This window comes from Lactuca virosa, chromosome 1 (assembly GCF_052849685.1).
Source record: "Lactuca virosa cultivar CGN04683 chromosome 1, Lactuca_virosa_CGN04683_v6, whole genome shotgun sequence".
In the NCBI taxonomy this organism is placed as follows: Eukaryota; Viridiplantae; Streptophyta; class Magnoliopsida; order Asterales; family Asteraceae; genus Lactuca; species Lactuca virosa.
The window spans coordinates 131,622,349-131,637,436 of NC_136426.1; the positions used below are offsets into that span (position 1 = coordinate 131,622,349).

The following is a 15,088-nucleotide window of genomic DNA, read 5'->3' on the forward strand; positions in this document are numbered from 1 at the left end:
ATGAAGCCGTTGAAGAGTCTTCGACAACGGATCTAACTGATCTTGATTCCAACCAACAGGAGACTGCTGAAATTAGCTCACATGCCATTCTGGGAAAGTCGCAACCTACCACAATGAAAATCCATTGTATGCTTCATTCTATAGAGGTTTTAATTTTAATAGATGGCGGTTCTACACACAATTTTATCTCAGATGTCTTAGTCAATGAACTTAAGTTGGCTTCTCAACCGGTAACATCTTTTGGTGTTCAAATCGGTAAAGGAGACCTAATTCGATGTGGTCAAATCTACAAAAATCTTTCTGTACAGATTAATGACCTCAAGATCACTCAGGATTTTCATCCCTTCTCTCTTGGTGGAGCTGATCTAGTTTTGGGTGTTCAACAGTTAGCTACGTTAAATACGGTTCAAGCTAACTGGAAGGAATTATTCATGATTTTTTCAATAGATGGAAAACGATATAAGCTACAAGGCATTTCATCCGGCCCTCAAAAGTCATCCAATTTCCAACACCTAGACATTGAACCAGAAACTACCCCTTGCATACCACTCCCATTGGAACCTGTTATCAACCAATACACCACCATCTTTGACGAGCCTCAGCATTTATCCCCGATTCGATCACAAAATCATTCAATCCCATTTATGCCAAACTCCACTCCATCTAACATCCGTCCTTACCGTTATCCCCACTCCCAAAAAAATGAGATAGAAAAACAAGTGGAACAGTTGATGGCCACTGGTTTTATTAAACCAAGCACCAACCCTTTTTCCAGCCTTATACTACTAGTGAAGAAGAAAGATAATTCTTGGCGGATGTGCATCGATTACCGAGCCCTCAACAAGATAACTATAGCCAAAAAAATATCTGATCCCCAATATTGACGAATTAATCGATGAGCTGCATGGTGCTACAGTGTTCTCAAAACTCGATTTGCGATCGGGTTATTATCAAATTAGAGTGCCAGCCCCGTATATCAAAAAAACAGCCTTCACACTCACTCAGGTCATTACGAATTCAAGGTCATGCCTTTTGGCCTAACTAATGCTCCTTCCACATTTCAGGCTATCATGAATGATTTATTCTGTCCATACTTACGACGTTTCATACTTGTGTTCTTTGACGATATTTTAGTTTATAGTCCAAGTATGGAACAACACAAATTTCATTTGGAACAGGCCTTAAGATTACTTCATGACAACCAATTTTTTTGCCAAACTATCGAAATGTTGCTTTGGACAAGAACAGGTGGTGTTCCTTAGACATGTGATCAGCTTGAAAGGAGTTAGTGTGGAAGAAGAAAAGATATCAGCAGTTAAATCATGGCCCGTACCATCGACAGTCAATGAAGTGAGAGGTTTTCTTAGGTTATCAGGGTACTACAGACACTTTGTTCGTAATTATGGTGTCATAGCCCATCCCCTCACTGCATTAACCAAGAAATATGGATTTCTCTTATCAGAAGAGGCCCTTAAAGCCTTTAATGACTTGAAAAAGGCTTTGTTGTCCACTCCAGTCCTACGGTTACCCGATTTTTCAAAACCTTTTGTCATAGAATGTGATGCTTCATGGAATGGTGTGGGAGCAATATTATCACAACAATACCATCATGTGGCCTATTTTCCATCTAACCGTTTAAATCGGCTTATGACAGAGAGTTGTTGGCATTAGTCCTGGCGGTACAAAAATGGAGTCATTACGTGCCTGGTCATCATTTTTTAATTCGTACCGATCATTATACCCTGAAATTTTTGTTAAAACAACGCATTACCACTACTAAGCAGCAAAGGTTGCTACTTAAATTGATGTCTTATGATTTCTCAATTATTCACAAAGCAGGAAAAGAGAACAAGGGAGCTGATGCTTTATCTCAACGAGCTCATTCGGGAGAATTATTGACACTAATTGTTCCTTATTGTGTCGAGGTGGCTGAAATCAAAGCAGGGTATCAAACCGACCCATTTACAAGAGACTTGATTAGCAAACTACATGAAGATCCTTCATCAATCACAGATTTTTCTCTTGCAAATAAGCTTTTGTTTTATCAAGGCGTTTCGTAATACATAAAGTATCTTCCCTCAGACTTAAACTGTTACAGGAAGCACATGATACTCCACTCGGTGGCCATGGAGGTTTTTTAAAAACCTATCAGCGACTGTGCTCTCGTTATTATTGGCTAAAGATGAAACAGGATGTAAGGGTTTTTGTGCAGCAATGTGTCATATGTCAACAACATAAATACCAAACTCTGTCCCCCACCGGTTTGCTTCAACCCTTACCCATTCCAAACCAAGTTTGGGAGGATATTTCTATGGATTTTATCGTCAATTTACCCCCATCAATCCGTTTCGATACTATCTTAGTCGTGGTGGATCGCCTAAGCAAATATGCTCACTTTCTCTGTTTGTCTCACCCATTCACGGCTAAAGGGGTAGCAACGATATTTTGCAAAGAGATTATACGATTACATGGTTTTCCTCGCTCTATCGTCTCTGCCCGAGACGTGGTTTTTCTTAGCAACTTTTGGCAAGAATTGTTTCGATTAAGTCAAACCAAACTGAAATTGAGCACAAGTTACCATCCTCAAACGGACGGTTTAACGGAAGTCTTAAATCGTTGTTTAGAAACATATCTACGTTGCTTTGCTAGTGAACAACCAACCAAATGAAGTACTTTCATACCATGGGCTGAATATTCATATAACACTGGGTACCATACATCCACCAGTACAACACCATTTACTGTTGTTTACGGTAGAGAACCTCCTTCTTTGTTTCCTTATGTTACAGGGGAAACCAAAAATGTAGAACTGGAACATCAATTACTTGATAGGGATGATATTTTGAAGCTCCAACGACAAAACCTCCAAAAGGCCCAAGACCGGATGAAAAACCAAGCAAATTTGAAGCGACGGGAACTCACGTTTGAGGTTGGTGATTATGCTTTCTTGAAGATTCAACCCTACCGTCAAAAAAGTTTGGCTAAGCGTCGATACAAGAAGCTGTCTCCAAGGTTTTTGGCCCATATCGTATTAAACGAATAGTAGGCTCAGTTGCTTATGAGCTGGAACTACCACCCAAAGCTAGAGTTCACCAATTCTTTCACGTTTCAATTCTTAAACCGGCGCATGGCTCCTTTTCTTCACTCCCGGCTGCACCTTTACCCATCACCAAAGACTGGGAAATTGATTGGCAACCATGTTCTGCCATCACTCATCGTTGGGTTCGTGAAGGTTTATACCCTAAAATGAACCTTGGAGGTGAGGTGTTTTTGGATCTAAGTGGCCTTGATCTTCCAAGGTGGTTCTTCAACCTTCTCTTTGCCTCAAAGACATCAAGATACACACTTTCAAGCTTAAAATGAACACACAAGATATTAGGGTTTGCTACGGACGAAATGAGGGTTGGAGGCTGGTGAGAGGAAAGAGACTTGGGACATAAGGATGCTTAAATAGGGTCCAAACCTTAAAATTTTGGGTTTGGGATCTTGCCACATACACCATGCGTACTCAATATATGCCTGACGTACGCACCCTCATCAAAAAATTACAAAAATGCCACTGTTGGCCAATTTGCAACAATTCTCACACATAAGGGTTGGAAATATAATTTACCTCTAATATAAATGTTACGGAACGAACGTAAATGAACAAAAAAACGAACGTTCACGAACATAATTGAACAAACAAGAGCATTGTTCATGTTCGTTCGTTTAACTAACCGAACGAGAATTTGTTTATTTATTAAATAAATGAACTTCCCGTCGAACGGTTCATGAACAGTTCACCTAACATTCAGTTCGTTTACAACCCTACCCAAAACAACAAGGTCAAACTTCATTTCCCCTTAGAGGATGCCTTATTCACACTACAAAGTAGATTTTCATCAACATCAAACAAAAGAAGTTTGGTAGCTGGGTTTGTCTTCTTTAATACTTCCCTTCTATATGCATAAAGCCCAAACACACTGTTTTAATAACACTCTGATTTTGTCATTCCACTACACAATGAATATGTAATCAGAGAATTTATTTTTGACTGGGTAGCAGCAAAATTACCACCTTTTGAAGAGTTTATATGTGAAACGAAAGCAGTATAAACAACCTTAAGAGACTGAAATAAAAAAATGAAATTAAAAATCTTAGACAAAACATCAAATAAAATTAAGAGTTAACAATCCTAAACGATTGAAATTGAAAGACCCAGTAGCACATCAATTAACCTTATGATATTGTATGCAAATCAAAGGAAAAATTGGATTCTAAACCATAAATAACTTTTTATAAGCTTTTAACTAAATTAAACTTCACCTGAAACCTTGTAAATTTGAAAAAATCCAGACAAAGCATACACACAAACACATACATACACCGAGACAATTTTGTAAATTTGAAGAAATCTAGATAGAGCATACACACACATACATGCACAGAGACAACCAGTCAAATAGATATACACAAGCACATTGATGTATAAAGGGAAAAAGTATTTAATAGACTTTACTTACAATAATACATACATTAGTGAAGATGAACTGGGACTCATAAAGGCCCACAGCTTGACAAATCTGAAAACATTCGTCATGTTAGAAAATAATTATTTTTTGGTGAAAACTAAATGAAAATGAACAAAGATTTTGAAACTCATATGTTAAGATAAACATGAATTGGTCCGCTATTCTGCATACCAACAACCACATATCCCTGGTTTTCATTAATCCCAAATCTCAACCAAATTATACACTATATAAAAGTCTCCCTCTTCCCCTTTCAAGTCTACTTTCACTGTTTCTCCTTTTGAGTCTGCCCCCTTGCTGTGTAAGTGTGTTAGGACCTTCTATAGGACTTTCTCTTAGATGCAGTTAGTCATGCTGAGATTGAGGCTTAGGAGAGAAAAGAAAGGTTTAAAATCAAGTATCAAATAACAAATATAAACTCAAAAAGTCGATATATACCTTTACCTTCATCTTCCATCTCAGGCTAATTGGTAATGTAAACTTTGTACAATGTTTTCATCTCCATCAGAAAATTAAAGTAAAAAACCAATTTAAGAATGGAAAAATAAAACCAAGATCTACCTCTTCCTCAGATTTAATCAGCTGCTACTAATTTTCATGACATAAAGCGGTTGTTGGAGTACAGATAAATCTCGAACGAAATGGTTGTTTGAAGCAAGGGTTTTGTTTTGGTGCCGAATCTGGTGATTGGAGTCTAAGAAGAAGATGAAATGTTGTCTCTTTTGGTTCAGCATATTGACAATGACCTTGTAGTCCCAACAGTACCTGCACGTAAAGCTAAAACCCTAAATCATAAAAAGATAGAATCGATTATGGTGGTAACAGGTCCATGAAATTGACATGAAATAGAGAGAGTGGCGGAGTTTTAAATACTAACACCATATTTGTTTGTGTTCTTGTTCCTCTTCATCCCTTCCATGTAAAGGAGATAGAATAAGGCCCAAAAATAGAAAAAACTGATAGAAGGTGTGAAAGAATAGAGGAAAAAATAACTCAAATGTTTTAGATCTATAAGGAACTTTTATTGCTGCTACACAAAACAAACAGAAAACTCCATTAGTTATATAGGCTAGAAAGCATACGCTAGTCGATAGGAGCAAAAGTAAGATTAAAGAGAGATTTAGAGATGAAATATTTAGGGTTTCTTCGGATATTGAATGGAGAGAATGATTTGAATCTAAGGCACACAAGTGGTCAACATATTTCAAGAAAAATTATGGTAATAGAGATTTTAAAATATTATAAAACAAATTTGAAGAGCTTTGGAGCCAAAAGGATCAAGCATTGGACATTTGTAAAACATGCTCTACAAGTTGTCTTTAAGACAATTTTTTAAACGATGCTTAATTTTATTGTACATCAACCTTTAGAACTTGTATTTAATCATTTATGGTTACTCAACTGTCATAATCATATATGATTATTCAATCTGTAAACATACATATATGTATAATAAGTTATGATTAGGCATATACGTATAAACATGTATAATCATATATGATTATACCTCTCTGCCATATAATCATTTATGGTTAGACATATCGGACTGCTGTCGTTATGCTGGAGCGTTTGAACGACAAATGAGAAATATGTAGCTGAGATTGAATCTCAAGATCTTTAATTTTTTTAATCTCAAGTAAACCGTCATCTCTCTCTCTCTCTCTCTCTCTCTCTATATATATATATATATATATATATATATATATATATATATATATATACACACACATTTTTCTATCTTTTTTGACGTTTAAAGTTAAGTTTTTTTTTTTAAATTGGATTTCTATGAATTTCAATTATGTAGAAAAATTCATAGCAGGATAACTACAAATTTTTTTACTTTGCATCAGAATAGCTACAAATTTTAAATTTGCAAGAAATTTTGTGACAGTTTATCTACGAAAAATGATTCTTTGGCAAATTTCATAGCTCAATAGCTACAATTTTTTATTTTGTGGTGGAATAGCTATGTATTTTGTTTCTGTTCATAACTTCATTGCAAATTAGTTATGGATTTTGATTACATAAAATATTATATAGCGGAATATCTACGATTTTTTATTTCGTAGAGAAATTCCAAAGCTATTTTGGATTTAGTTACTAAATGTAACTTATTAGCCATTTTCATAGTAAAATAAATACAGTAAGCCTTTCAGTACTAGAATCACTATCGATTTTGATTTCATTGCTATTTACGAACTTTCTTGAAGTGGTTCATCTGGTCTATGATATATGTGTTATCCAATACTCATTAATTAATCTCAGATACTAAAATCCAATATCCAAATTTAAAGTGAGGCTTCTCGATTAAAGAACGAGATTCAGTCGGTATACGTCTAGGTAATATTCGTTTATGGTTCATCAATCATTGATACATGACAATACCAATTTATTCAATATCGAATACTAAAACTATGTTAATGATAAGTTTCCCTCTAAATGCAAACTAATGCATGTTTACTAGCAACTGAAATTCAGTCCCTAATAAGTTCTCTTTAAAACCAAAAAATTCAGTCCCTAATAAGTTCTCTTTAAAGCCAAATTTGGTTTAATTCTGTCAAAGACCGAAGTTGAGTCCCTAGTAAGCTTCTCTCTAAAGTCAAACCTAACGCAAGTCTATCAATGACTGAAAATTCAGTCCCTAATCGATTTCCATACGTACATAGCAAAAATTATATATGTATATCATAAACAAAAATTCAATCACAAATAAGTTACCATACACATGTAATTTGACACAAACATATCATGGACTGAATTTCAGTCTCTAATAGGTTTCCCTCCAGAGCCAAAATTGTATAGAGACTAAAATTTAGTCTCTAATAAAATATCATCCACATGTAATTATGCACAAACATATATAGGACTAAATTTTAGTCTCCATTATGTTTCCTTTCAAAGTCAAAACATACCAAAGACTTAAATTCAGTCCCTCATAGTTTCCCTTCAAAGTCAAAATTATACATGTATATCAAAGACTAAAATTCAGTCTCTAATAAGGTACCCTCCACCTGTAATTTAGCATAACCATATTAATTTTAGTCTCTAATAGCTATTCTCACTCTCTAACGACTCACATACTGTCCCAAATATTATCAGGGGATGATTAATCAGCCCTAAATACATACCACTAACCATCCGCAATCCAATATACATGTTATCAAAGACTGATTCAGTCCTTGAATTTTTAGTTACAAATGTCCATTTTTCTTGTAGTGAAACTAGAGAGATTCATTATTGATACTGAGATGAAGCTTACAATTACATTGATGCTCTTTCTATAGAGCTACATATGTACAATTGAAATTGTTTATTAAAAAAAGTGGGGCACAAATATATTATCACAATTGGTATGGTAATTATATTGTTAAGTGTTAACCCATTTCCAATATCGGGCATACCCTTAATCCTCCACGAGAAGCAGTTAGTCTCCACAACTCAACAAGCTCAATAAGTTTGGTGTGGAATGTGAAAGAAACTAAAGAATAAGAAAACAACCCACAAACCCTTAGCTTCAAGGGATATGGTACATCATATGATGGTTCTAACTATCATTTATAACACCAATACATAGGCGACGTAAAGTGTTCAAGTACGAGGGATATGACCATCTGTTTAAATAATTGGGCCTTGAATTACATGAACAAGAAGGATACTTCTTTGGTGCTAGAAGATGCACAAGAGGAGCATGTATCTTTTACACTTAAGATATCGTTTGTGAGGTCTTCAGGGTGTGAAGAGCCTTACATCCGAACTCAATACTCCTGAAAAAGAGAAAAGGAAATAAATATCATATGCCTATTTCTAGATAAAATTTGCAATGTGGTCATGGATACAGTCGGTTGTGAATGTCACATACTCACATCTTCCACACTGGTGAAGGAGTTGCAGCTTCCCCCATAAATTCATCCACAACCCTACAAATTGCATTTGCCCAATTGTGGAAACAAAGATAACATGACTCATCAACCAGTAATTTCATTTTGTAATTGGTAATTATCAAGAAGATGTGATATGGGTTCACTACAAGAAAACTGCTTATTAGTGACCATTTTTTTAGTGACGACGTAAAATCTAGTCACTAAATGCACAGTTCATTGACCATATATTAAGTCGTCACTGAATTTTGTGTAATGCTACAAATTTAGTGACGAGTACTATTATAGTCGTCACTCACCGGTCACTAAATTATAAAATTGAATTAAAATATTTTTTTTAATATCAGAACAAATATTAGTGACTAAAAATAATGGTAATTCATTTACAAACGTAATGACCAAAATTAATGGTCACTGCATTGTAACATTAATGACCAAATATTGTGGTCACTAGAAAATTAAACAAAAAATATTATATTTTATTTAAAATAATTACGTTTTGAGAGTTAAATTTAGTTGAATATTATTTTATTAGAAATGTAGCAATTTTTAACCGTTGGGTCTTTTTTATCAATAAATTCAAAGATAAGGGTGTTTTATATAACTTTTCGAAAGTTAACTTTGCGTTTCCTCTAAATCCAGAATCTACGCTAGCGTTTGATTCTTTTACCAGGGTTACGTGTAGACATTTGATCGTCGATTTGAACCAATCTTCCAACTTCATCGCAAATTTCCCTCTCGGTCGGGCCCGAATCAAGTCGACATCGTAAAACGAACTGCAATTGGCTTCATCATTTCAGTATTTCTCTCAGTCGGTCACGAAGAACCAGTATTGGCGATCTTACTCTCGCAATCGTTGTCCATCGATAAGTTTTGGTGCCCTTCACCATCGGCAAGTCGATCGCTGTCTGAATTCATTGTGAGGAAGACCTCTGTCGGCCTCCACCGTCAAGCCGACGACCGCAATTTCAGGTAAGCTCTGTTTCCGTTTCTGATTTTATTGTAATACAATACTACTTTGTGTTATATTGATTTCCAAGCAATTATCACTGAATAAATCTATGTATGTATAATACTATTCTAAATGTGTTTGAGTTCAAGTCTTACTGCCTAAATATGTGTGTCTGATTTCAATTGTTGCTGGATGGATTCACTTTACTGGAAATTAGGCTCAAGTGTTTCAAGAGGTCGGTCAGTCTACCCTAAACTCTTTGATTTGCTAACATAAGTTTATTCAGGTTCTTTCTCTCTCTACTCGCACAAAGTTTAGCATTTTATATGGTTATTTAAACAAATCATGTGTTTACTTGAACATCCAAAATGAAAAATTATTTATATTTAACAACAGATAAAACTGAGGTGTATCTGTTCATCTGTTGTTATTTAAACAAATCATGTGTCAAAGAAAGATACTCTCAAAGCACGTGAATAGTCTGCAAAGTTTGTTTTCATTCCCTATTTTTTTTTAATAACATTGAGATTTTGCTATAACTTGTTGGAGTTAATGTATTTTTTTTGTATAGAACTACAACAAAAGTAAGTGAAATGTTGGGGAATGTGAATACAAACAGTGCCCTTTCAGCATTTGAGAAGATGGATGAAAAAAGTTCTCTTTCTTTCTATGTTCTATCTTAAAACAAAACAAAAGACATGAATGCCTTTCTAACTTTTTTTTTTTGATGTCCTGTTAGTTATGACCATGGAGTCTCAAGCAGAAGCCCTTAATCAGCTAACAACTGATGATCTTGAAGGAAAATGCAAGAACTTATAAAAAAGAAATGGGAGATGATTTTGTTTCTGTTGAACATCTTGTTTTGGCATTCCCTTTGGATAAGAGGTTTGGAAAGCAATTGTTCAGCAACTTGCAGTTAAGTGAGAAGTCATTAAAGGATGTTGTGCAAGTTGTTCGTGGAAGTCAGAAAGTAACTGATCAAAGTAAAAACATTTACCTTCTTAGTTTCACTTTCACTGGTTAATTCTTATTTCCTTCCTCAAACTTGTTATTTTGTAATGTCTGTTGTTTTTATACCGATCAAAGTCAAAATGAATGATGAGGTTATATGGCAAGTTCTCAGGCATAAACACTGCAGTTATATGGCCAAGTAAGTCTTGGGCAATTTTGTCATTAATGTGCTGAAAAGTTACCTAAATGTTAAAACTGTTTCATCCCACTTTTTATTTTATTTTTATTATTTATTTGATCAGAATTACTGCTGGAATTTTTTGCTGAAATGAGTACAATTTAACTGGAATTTGTAACCGAAGCTCATGTCCACTAGCCAATAGTCGTTATGCAACCATCCGTGATCATGATGGTATTTTTCTAAACCCTAAACCCTAGGGATAAAATTGTCATTTTTATAGTAAAATTATCTGGTTATATACTTTATGCATAACTTTCTATTTTGCATGAGTCTTTTACTTGTATATGAAAACCATAAAGAGAGCTCATATGCCAAACAAGCTATGGGAAAGAGTGAAACTGCCTCACAATTATGAAAAAGCCCTTGAAATCATCGACAAAAATCTGGTACAAAACTTTATTTATATCCTTTTGAGTTTCTTTAAATGAAATTAAAAATTAAAATCGAGTTAATATCAACAGATGTATTGGCCACAGTTTCTTGTACACAAGGCAAAACAACGGTTGACTAAAATGACACAAATGCGTATACGCATGAGGAAGCTTGCCCTTAAAACAAGGTTTTTTTTTTCTTTTTAAAAAAAATATCTTATTTGTTCTATTTCCATAATTATAATTAACCAAAATATATAAACTTTTATAGGGAAAAGATAATGACAACTCCAAGGAAAGAAAAGAAGAGAGAAGCTATAAGAGAGGAAAAGGCTGAAAAGGCAGCTATATTGGACAAGGTTTAATTTGTTATTTTTAAAAACTTATAAAATATTTCAGCTTTATTTTTTTTTAATAAAATGTTTTCATAATTTTAATAATTAATATTTCTATTGTCCAGAATATCGAAAAGGAATTGTTGGAGCGTTTAAAAAATGGAACTTATAGTAGTGAGATAGTTAATGCTCATGCTGAAGCATTTAATAAGTTTATTGAACAATTTGAGGGACCAGAAATGGATGTTAATGAAGAGTACGAGGTTTGTTAGTAGAATTTATTTTTCCCAAACTACCCTTTTGGTTTTTTCTTTTATTATTTTGTATAAATGTAAATATTTTCTGGAAAACATGTGGAAACGGAATTTGTTGAAGGCGAATATGAAGAGGAAGATGATATGGAGGATTACAATGGTCTTCCAACCGGTTCCGATGGTAAGTCGAGGGCGATTTTGTAATTTTCTTGACTTATTTTATTAATTATTAATTATTAATTAAACTATAAATAGATTAGAGGATGATGAAGATGAAGATGATGATGATGATGATGATGATGATGCTGAGGTGGCAGTAGATAGAAAGAGAGGAAGGAAAGATTCCAAATATGCTTTGAAGAAACAGGAGAGAGATGCTAAGAAGAAGAAAGGAAGAGTACTTGTTGAGGTAAAACTGTTGAACAACAAATTACAATGTTTATTTTTTCACCTGAAAAATATGGGAATGATTTGACCCTGAAGGGAAATATGAGGCACCTGAAAAATATGTGAATGATTTGACCCTGAAAGAAACTTGTTATTTTGTAATGGTTTTTACCGGTTCACATGAACACCAGTTTTTTGGCCTTTAAGAACCGTATCCGGGACCGGTTCCCGGTTGAACCGGTCGAACCGGCCGGTCCGGTCCGGTTTTCAAAACATGGGTCATATGTGAATGTGATGTAAGAAGTTCATATCTGATTTAAGCTCTTATACATTTACATTTCTGCAATCAAGTGTCATATTAATTGACGATTTGTTCAACAGGTTGCTGCAAAAGTTGCAAAAGGGGAACTAAACTCTGCATTTGCCGTTGTTAGACCTCCTGGACACCATAGTAAGAGTGATCAATATTCAATGCAATGATACATACAGTTTGTCAAATCAACCATTGACTACTATCTTATGAATTATCTAAATTAATTCTTCTTATGTATATTGCAGGAATTAGGTATTAACAAGATACTAATTGTTGATTGGGATGTTTATCATGGAAATGGTACTCAAAAGACCTTCTATAAGGACTCCCAAGTGTTGTTCTTCTCTGTACACAGGTAAATGATTAGTTTCCAATATTAATAATAAATCTCTTATTAAATTTTTTTTGGTTTAAAACTATAAATAATGCAGGGATGAGTATGGGACTTTTTATCCCTGTGGTGATGATGGATCATATGACATGAAGGGTGATGGAGAAGGTGAAGGATACAATATAAATGTTCCATGGGAGAATGGAAAATGTGGTGATGTAGATTATATTGCAGCATGGGACCATATACTGATCCCTGTTGCAAGAGAATTTAAACGTGTTCATATCTTGTAGTATGGTTCGAACATTCCATTTTTTATAAATATCATTGTTGATTGATTCTTTTTTTTTTTGTTATTATTAATGGTCTTGATTTGGCTCTTTTTGGTGCCAAAAAACATGCAATTGTGATGGACACATGCAACAAATATCTCTAGAAGAGAACCAATGGTTCTCATTACAGGTATCAGCATCAAAAACACTAAATTTTTAGCTTTTTTATATTGATTAATCAATTGTGAGTTTTATTTGTCTTTTAAGTTCTATATTAAGTCAAAACTTTCTTGATAAGGAATGAAGTATGTAATGGGGTTAGTTCTAATTATGAATATGAAATTCAGTATGGAGTAACAGATAGTGGCTTTTCTGGAGTAAGAGCTCTAACCAAGCTTTGACTGCTTTAAGTTTGTAAGTTTCTTTGATTGATGGATTTTTGTCAAGTAAAAAAAGTAAATCGTGTTAACTGAAATCGCATACATGTATTGCAGATTAAGATAACATCTTTGTTTGGGCATCATTTGAAAGAGTAATAGATTAATGTATTGCAATACTATTTCACCTACGTTGCTGAAAGGATCAAGAGAATGTAAAGGCATTTATTGTAAAAAAAACTGGGAAGAGTTGAATCTTTTCTTTATTTGGTTTTTTTTGTGTAATTTGCTGAAAAGTTGTATGTCTGCATGATAATTTAAGACTGTACCAAATGGAAAATATTACGGGTTTGTTTAAATTTGAGAATAATTTTTGTTTATCAATGAATAATAGTATATTTTACCATTGACTAGTTACTTAAGTGGGTCAAATGCAAAAAACAACAAAAATCAGTGACGACTTTTTATGGTCACTAATTGGGTAAACCAGTGACGACTTTGTATAGTCACTAATTGAATAACACAGTGACAAATTTTTATGGTCACTAATTGGATAAACCAGTGACGACTTTGTATGGTCACTAATTGATTAGTATAGTGACGACTTTTTATGGTCACTAGTGGGACAAAATAGTGACGACTTCCGTTGATTAGTGACAACATTTAGTGACGAAACGGGTCGTCATTGATTTAGTGACAAAGATATTTTAGTCACTATTTAGTGACTACTTATATGTTTTGGTCACTAAATCGGTTTTGTGACGGACCTATAGTGACGAAAAGTGACGACCGGGATTTTGGTCACTAAATCGTTTAGTGACGACCCTTTCTATTGTTAGTGACCATTTCATTTTGGTCACTAATTAGCATTTTTTTTGTAGTGGTTGTGGTGCGTATGGATGTGTCTCGTATCGTGTTGAGATGTCATAGGCAATTTGATCGATATGTGGTTCAGCATGGAAGAAATATGGAATATGTTGAGAAGGATGACTAGAGCAATGGGACATCTAATGCAATTCCAAGGAGATACTTTATGCTCGCTACTTTGGGTGCCAAATTGTTTGGTTTTGAGACATTACATGAGTAATGCATGGAGAAGGTTGATTTTGGTTCTATTTTTTTGAATTATTGCTACACAATTTTTTTACTGGAAACATGTTTGTTCCTATGTGCTCAGCTCAGGAATTACATGGTGGATCCCTGGATTTCTCTTTTCCCACTTTTGTTCGTTTCGGATTCATTCAACCCATAAAACAGAATAGTACCAATCGCTCTTTATTCCAATCTTGATGTTCGTCTTTATAGTTTTGTTCGTGATCCCCTCATTTCTTTTTATTACCTTGTTTCTTTCACATTAACTTCAATAATACATAATGGTTTTTAAATCAATTAATGATTAATATTTTAAGTTTAACACAGTTGTATGTCCTTTTGGGTGTGACAAAAAATTAAAACTTTTGTCCCTTTGACATCGGTCATACTCTTAGTCTAATGCATGCCAAATATAGTACAATCTGTTAATGGTAAGTCATCGAGTCGAGTCAATATGCGGTCGCACTCCCCTAGCTTGCTTTTACTGTGACAATGTATTAGGAATATGTTTACTTGTCATTTGCTCTCTCTCTAGATTGTAAATACCATTTTCTTCTCACACCATTCTTGCTTTGTCTATCAGCTAAGCAATTTGCATATCATGGGTCATCGGAGAATGAAGCCCAAGAGAAGGTGATCTTGAAGAACAGCTGCTAAGCACATCAATCGCCTGGTGAATTTCAATGTTTTTGTTTAAGACTATGCTTTAAACCATGTTTTATGTTAAAGATCTATGAGATTATCTTAAAAATCATGTGTTTAGTGGTTTGAAAAAAGCTTTAAAGATTGTTCTTTATATGGAGTCTATCGGTTTTTATGG

General features: G+C 34.2%; 2 protein-coding genes and 4 long non-coding RNA genes across 8 annotated transcripts; 5 read left to right on the forward strand and 1 right to left on the reverse strand.

Moving 5' to 3' along the window:
• Positions 1-4,583: 4,583 nt before the first annotated feature.
• Positions 4,584-5,658, reverse strand: LOC145106657 (uncharacterized). Of its 2 annotated transcripts, XR_013707619.1 has the most exons (3): positions 5,392-5,658; positions 4,953-5,279; positions 4,584-4,880 (listed from the first exon to the last, which is right to left on the reverse strand). It is a non-coding gene; the product is annotated as an uncharacterized LOC145106657 (long non-coding RNA). The 2 variants fall into 2 exon arrangements; XR_013707618.1 differs by having other exon boundaries at positions 4,953-5,658.
• A 3,559-nt stretch (positions 5,659-9,217) lies between these two features.
• On the forward strand, positions 9,218-9,843 carry LOC145106660 (uncharacterized). The gene is made up of 3 exons (XR_013707620.1): positions 9,218-9,364; positions 9,562-9,630; positions 9,741-9,843. It is a non-coding gene; the product is annotated as an uncharacterized LOC145106660 (long non-coding RNA).
• Positions 9,844-9,915: 72 nt separating this feature from the next.
• Positions 9,916-10,696, forward strand: LOC145106665 (uncharacterized). Of its 2 annotated transcripts, none has more exons than XR_013707621.1 (3): positions 9,916-9,998; positions 10,084-10,363; positions 10,598-10,696. It is a non-coding gene; the product is annotated as an uncharacterized LOC145106665 (long non-coding RNA). The 2 variants fall into 2 exon arrangements; XR_013707622.1 differs by having other exon boundaries at positions 10,084-10,494; positions 10,598-10,683.
• Positions 10,697-10,844: 148 nt separating this feature from the next.
• Positions 10,845-11,514, forward strand: LOC145120800 (uncharacterized). The gene is made up of 4 exons (XM_079056597.1): positions 10,845-10,922; positions 10,998-11,095; positions 11,179-11,266; positions 11,368-11,514. The coding sequence occupies exons 1-4, from the start codon at positions 10,845-10,847 to the stop codon at positions 11,512-11,514; spliced, it is 411 nt and encodes a 136-aa protein (XP_078912723.1).
• Positions 11,411-12,808, forward strand: LOC145120808 (histone deacetylase 5-like; the record flags this gene model as incomplete). Its single annotated transcript, XM_079056603.1, has 5 exons — positions 11,411-11,505; positions 11,618-11,677; positions 11,757-11,905; positions 12,442-12,551; positions 12,628-12,808. Coding segments are annotated over exons 2-5 (477 nt in total), but the record flags the coding sequence as incomplete, so codon positions are not given.
• Positions 12,809-12,816: 8 nt separating this feature from the next.
• Positions 12,817-13,526, forward strand: LOC145106671 (uncharacterized). The gene is made up of 3 exons (XR_013707625.1): positions 12,817-12,989; positions 13,147-13,213; positions 13,294-13,526. It is a non-coding gene; the product is annotated as an uncharacterized LOC145106671 (long non-coding RNA).
• The last annotated feature ends 1,562 nt before the right edge of the window (positions 13,527-15,088 follow it).

What these genes read in the sequence shown, in the direction of transcription:
- LOC145120800 (XM_079056597.1), top strand. Translation starts at nt 10,845, where the DNA reads ATGCCAAACAAGCTATGGGAAAGAGTGAAACTGCCTCACAATTATGAA. An exon ending in AAATCATCGACAAAAATCTG is followed by an intron (nt 10,923 to 10,997) that starts GTACAAAACTTT and finishes TAATATCAACAG; the next exon opens with ATGTATTGGCCACAGTTTCT. An exon ending in AAGCTTGCCCTTAAAACAAG is followed by an intron (nt 11,096 to 11,178) that starts GTTTTTTTTTTC and finishes AAACTTTTATAG; the next exon opens with GGAAAAGATAATGACAACTC.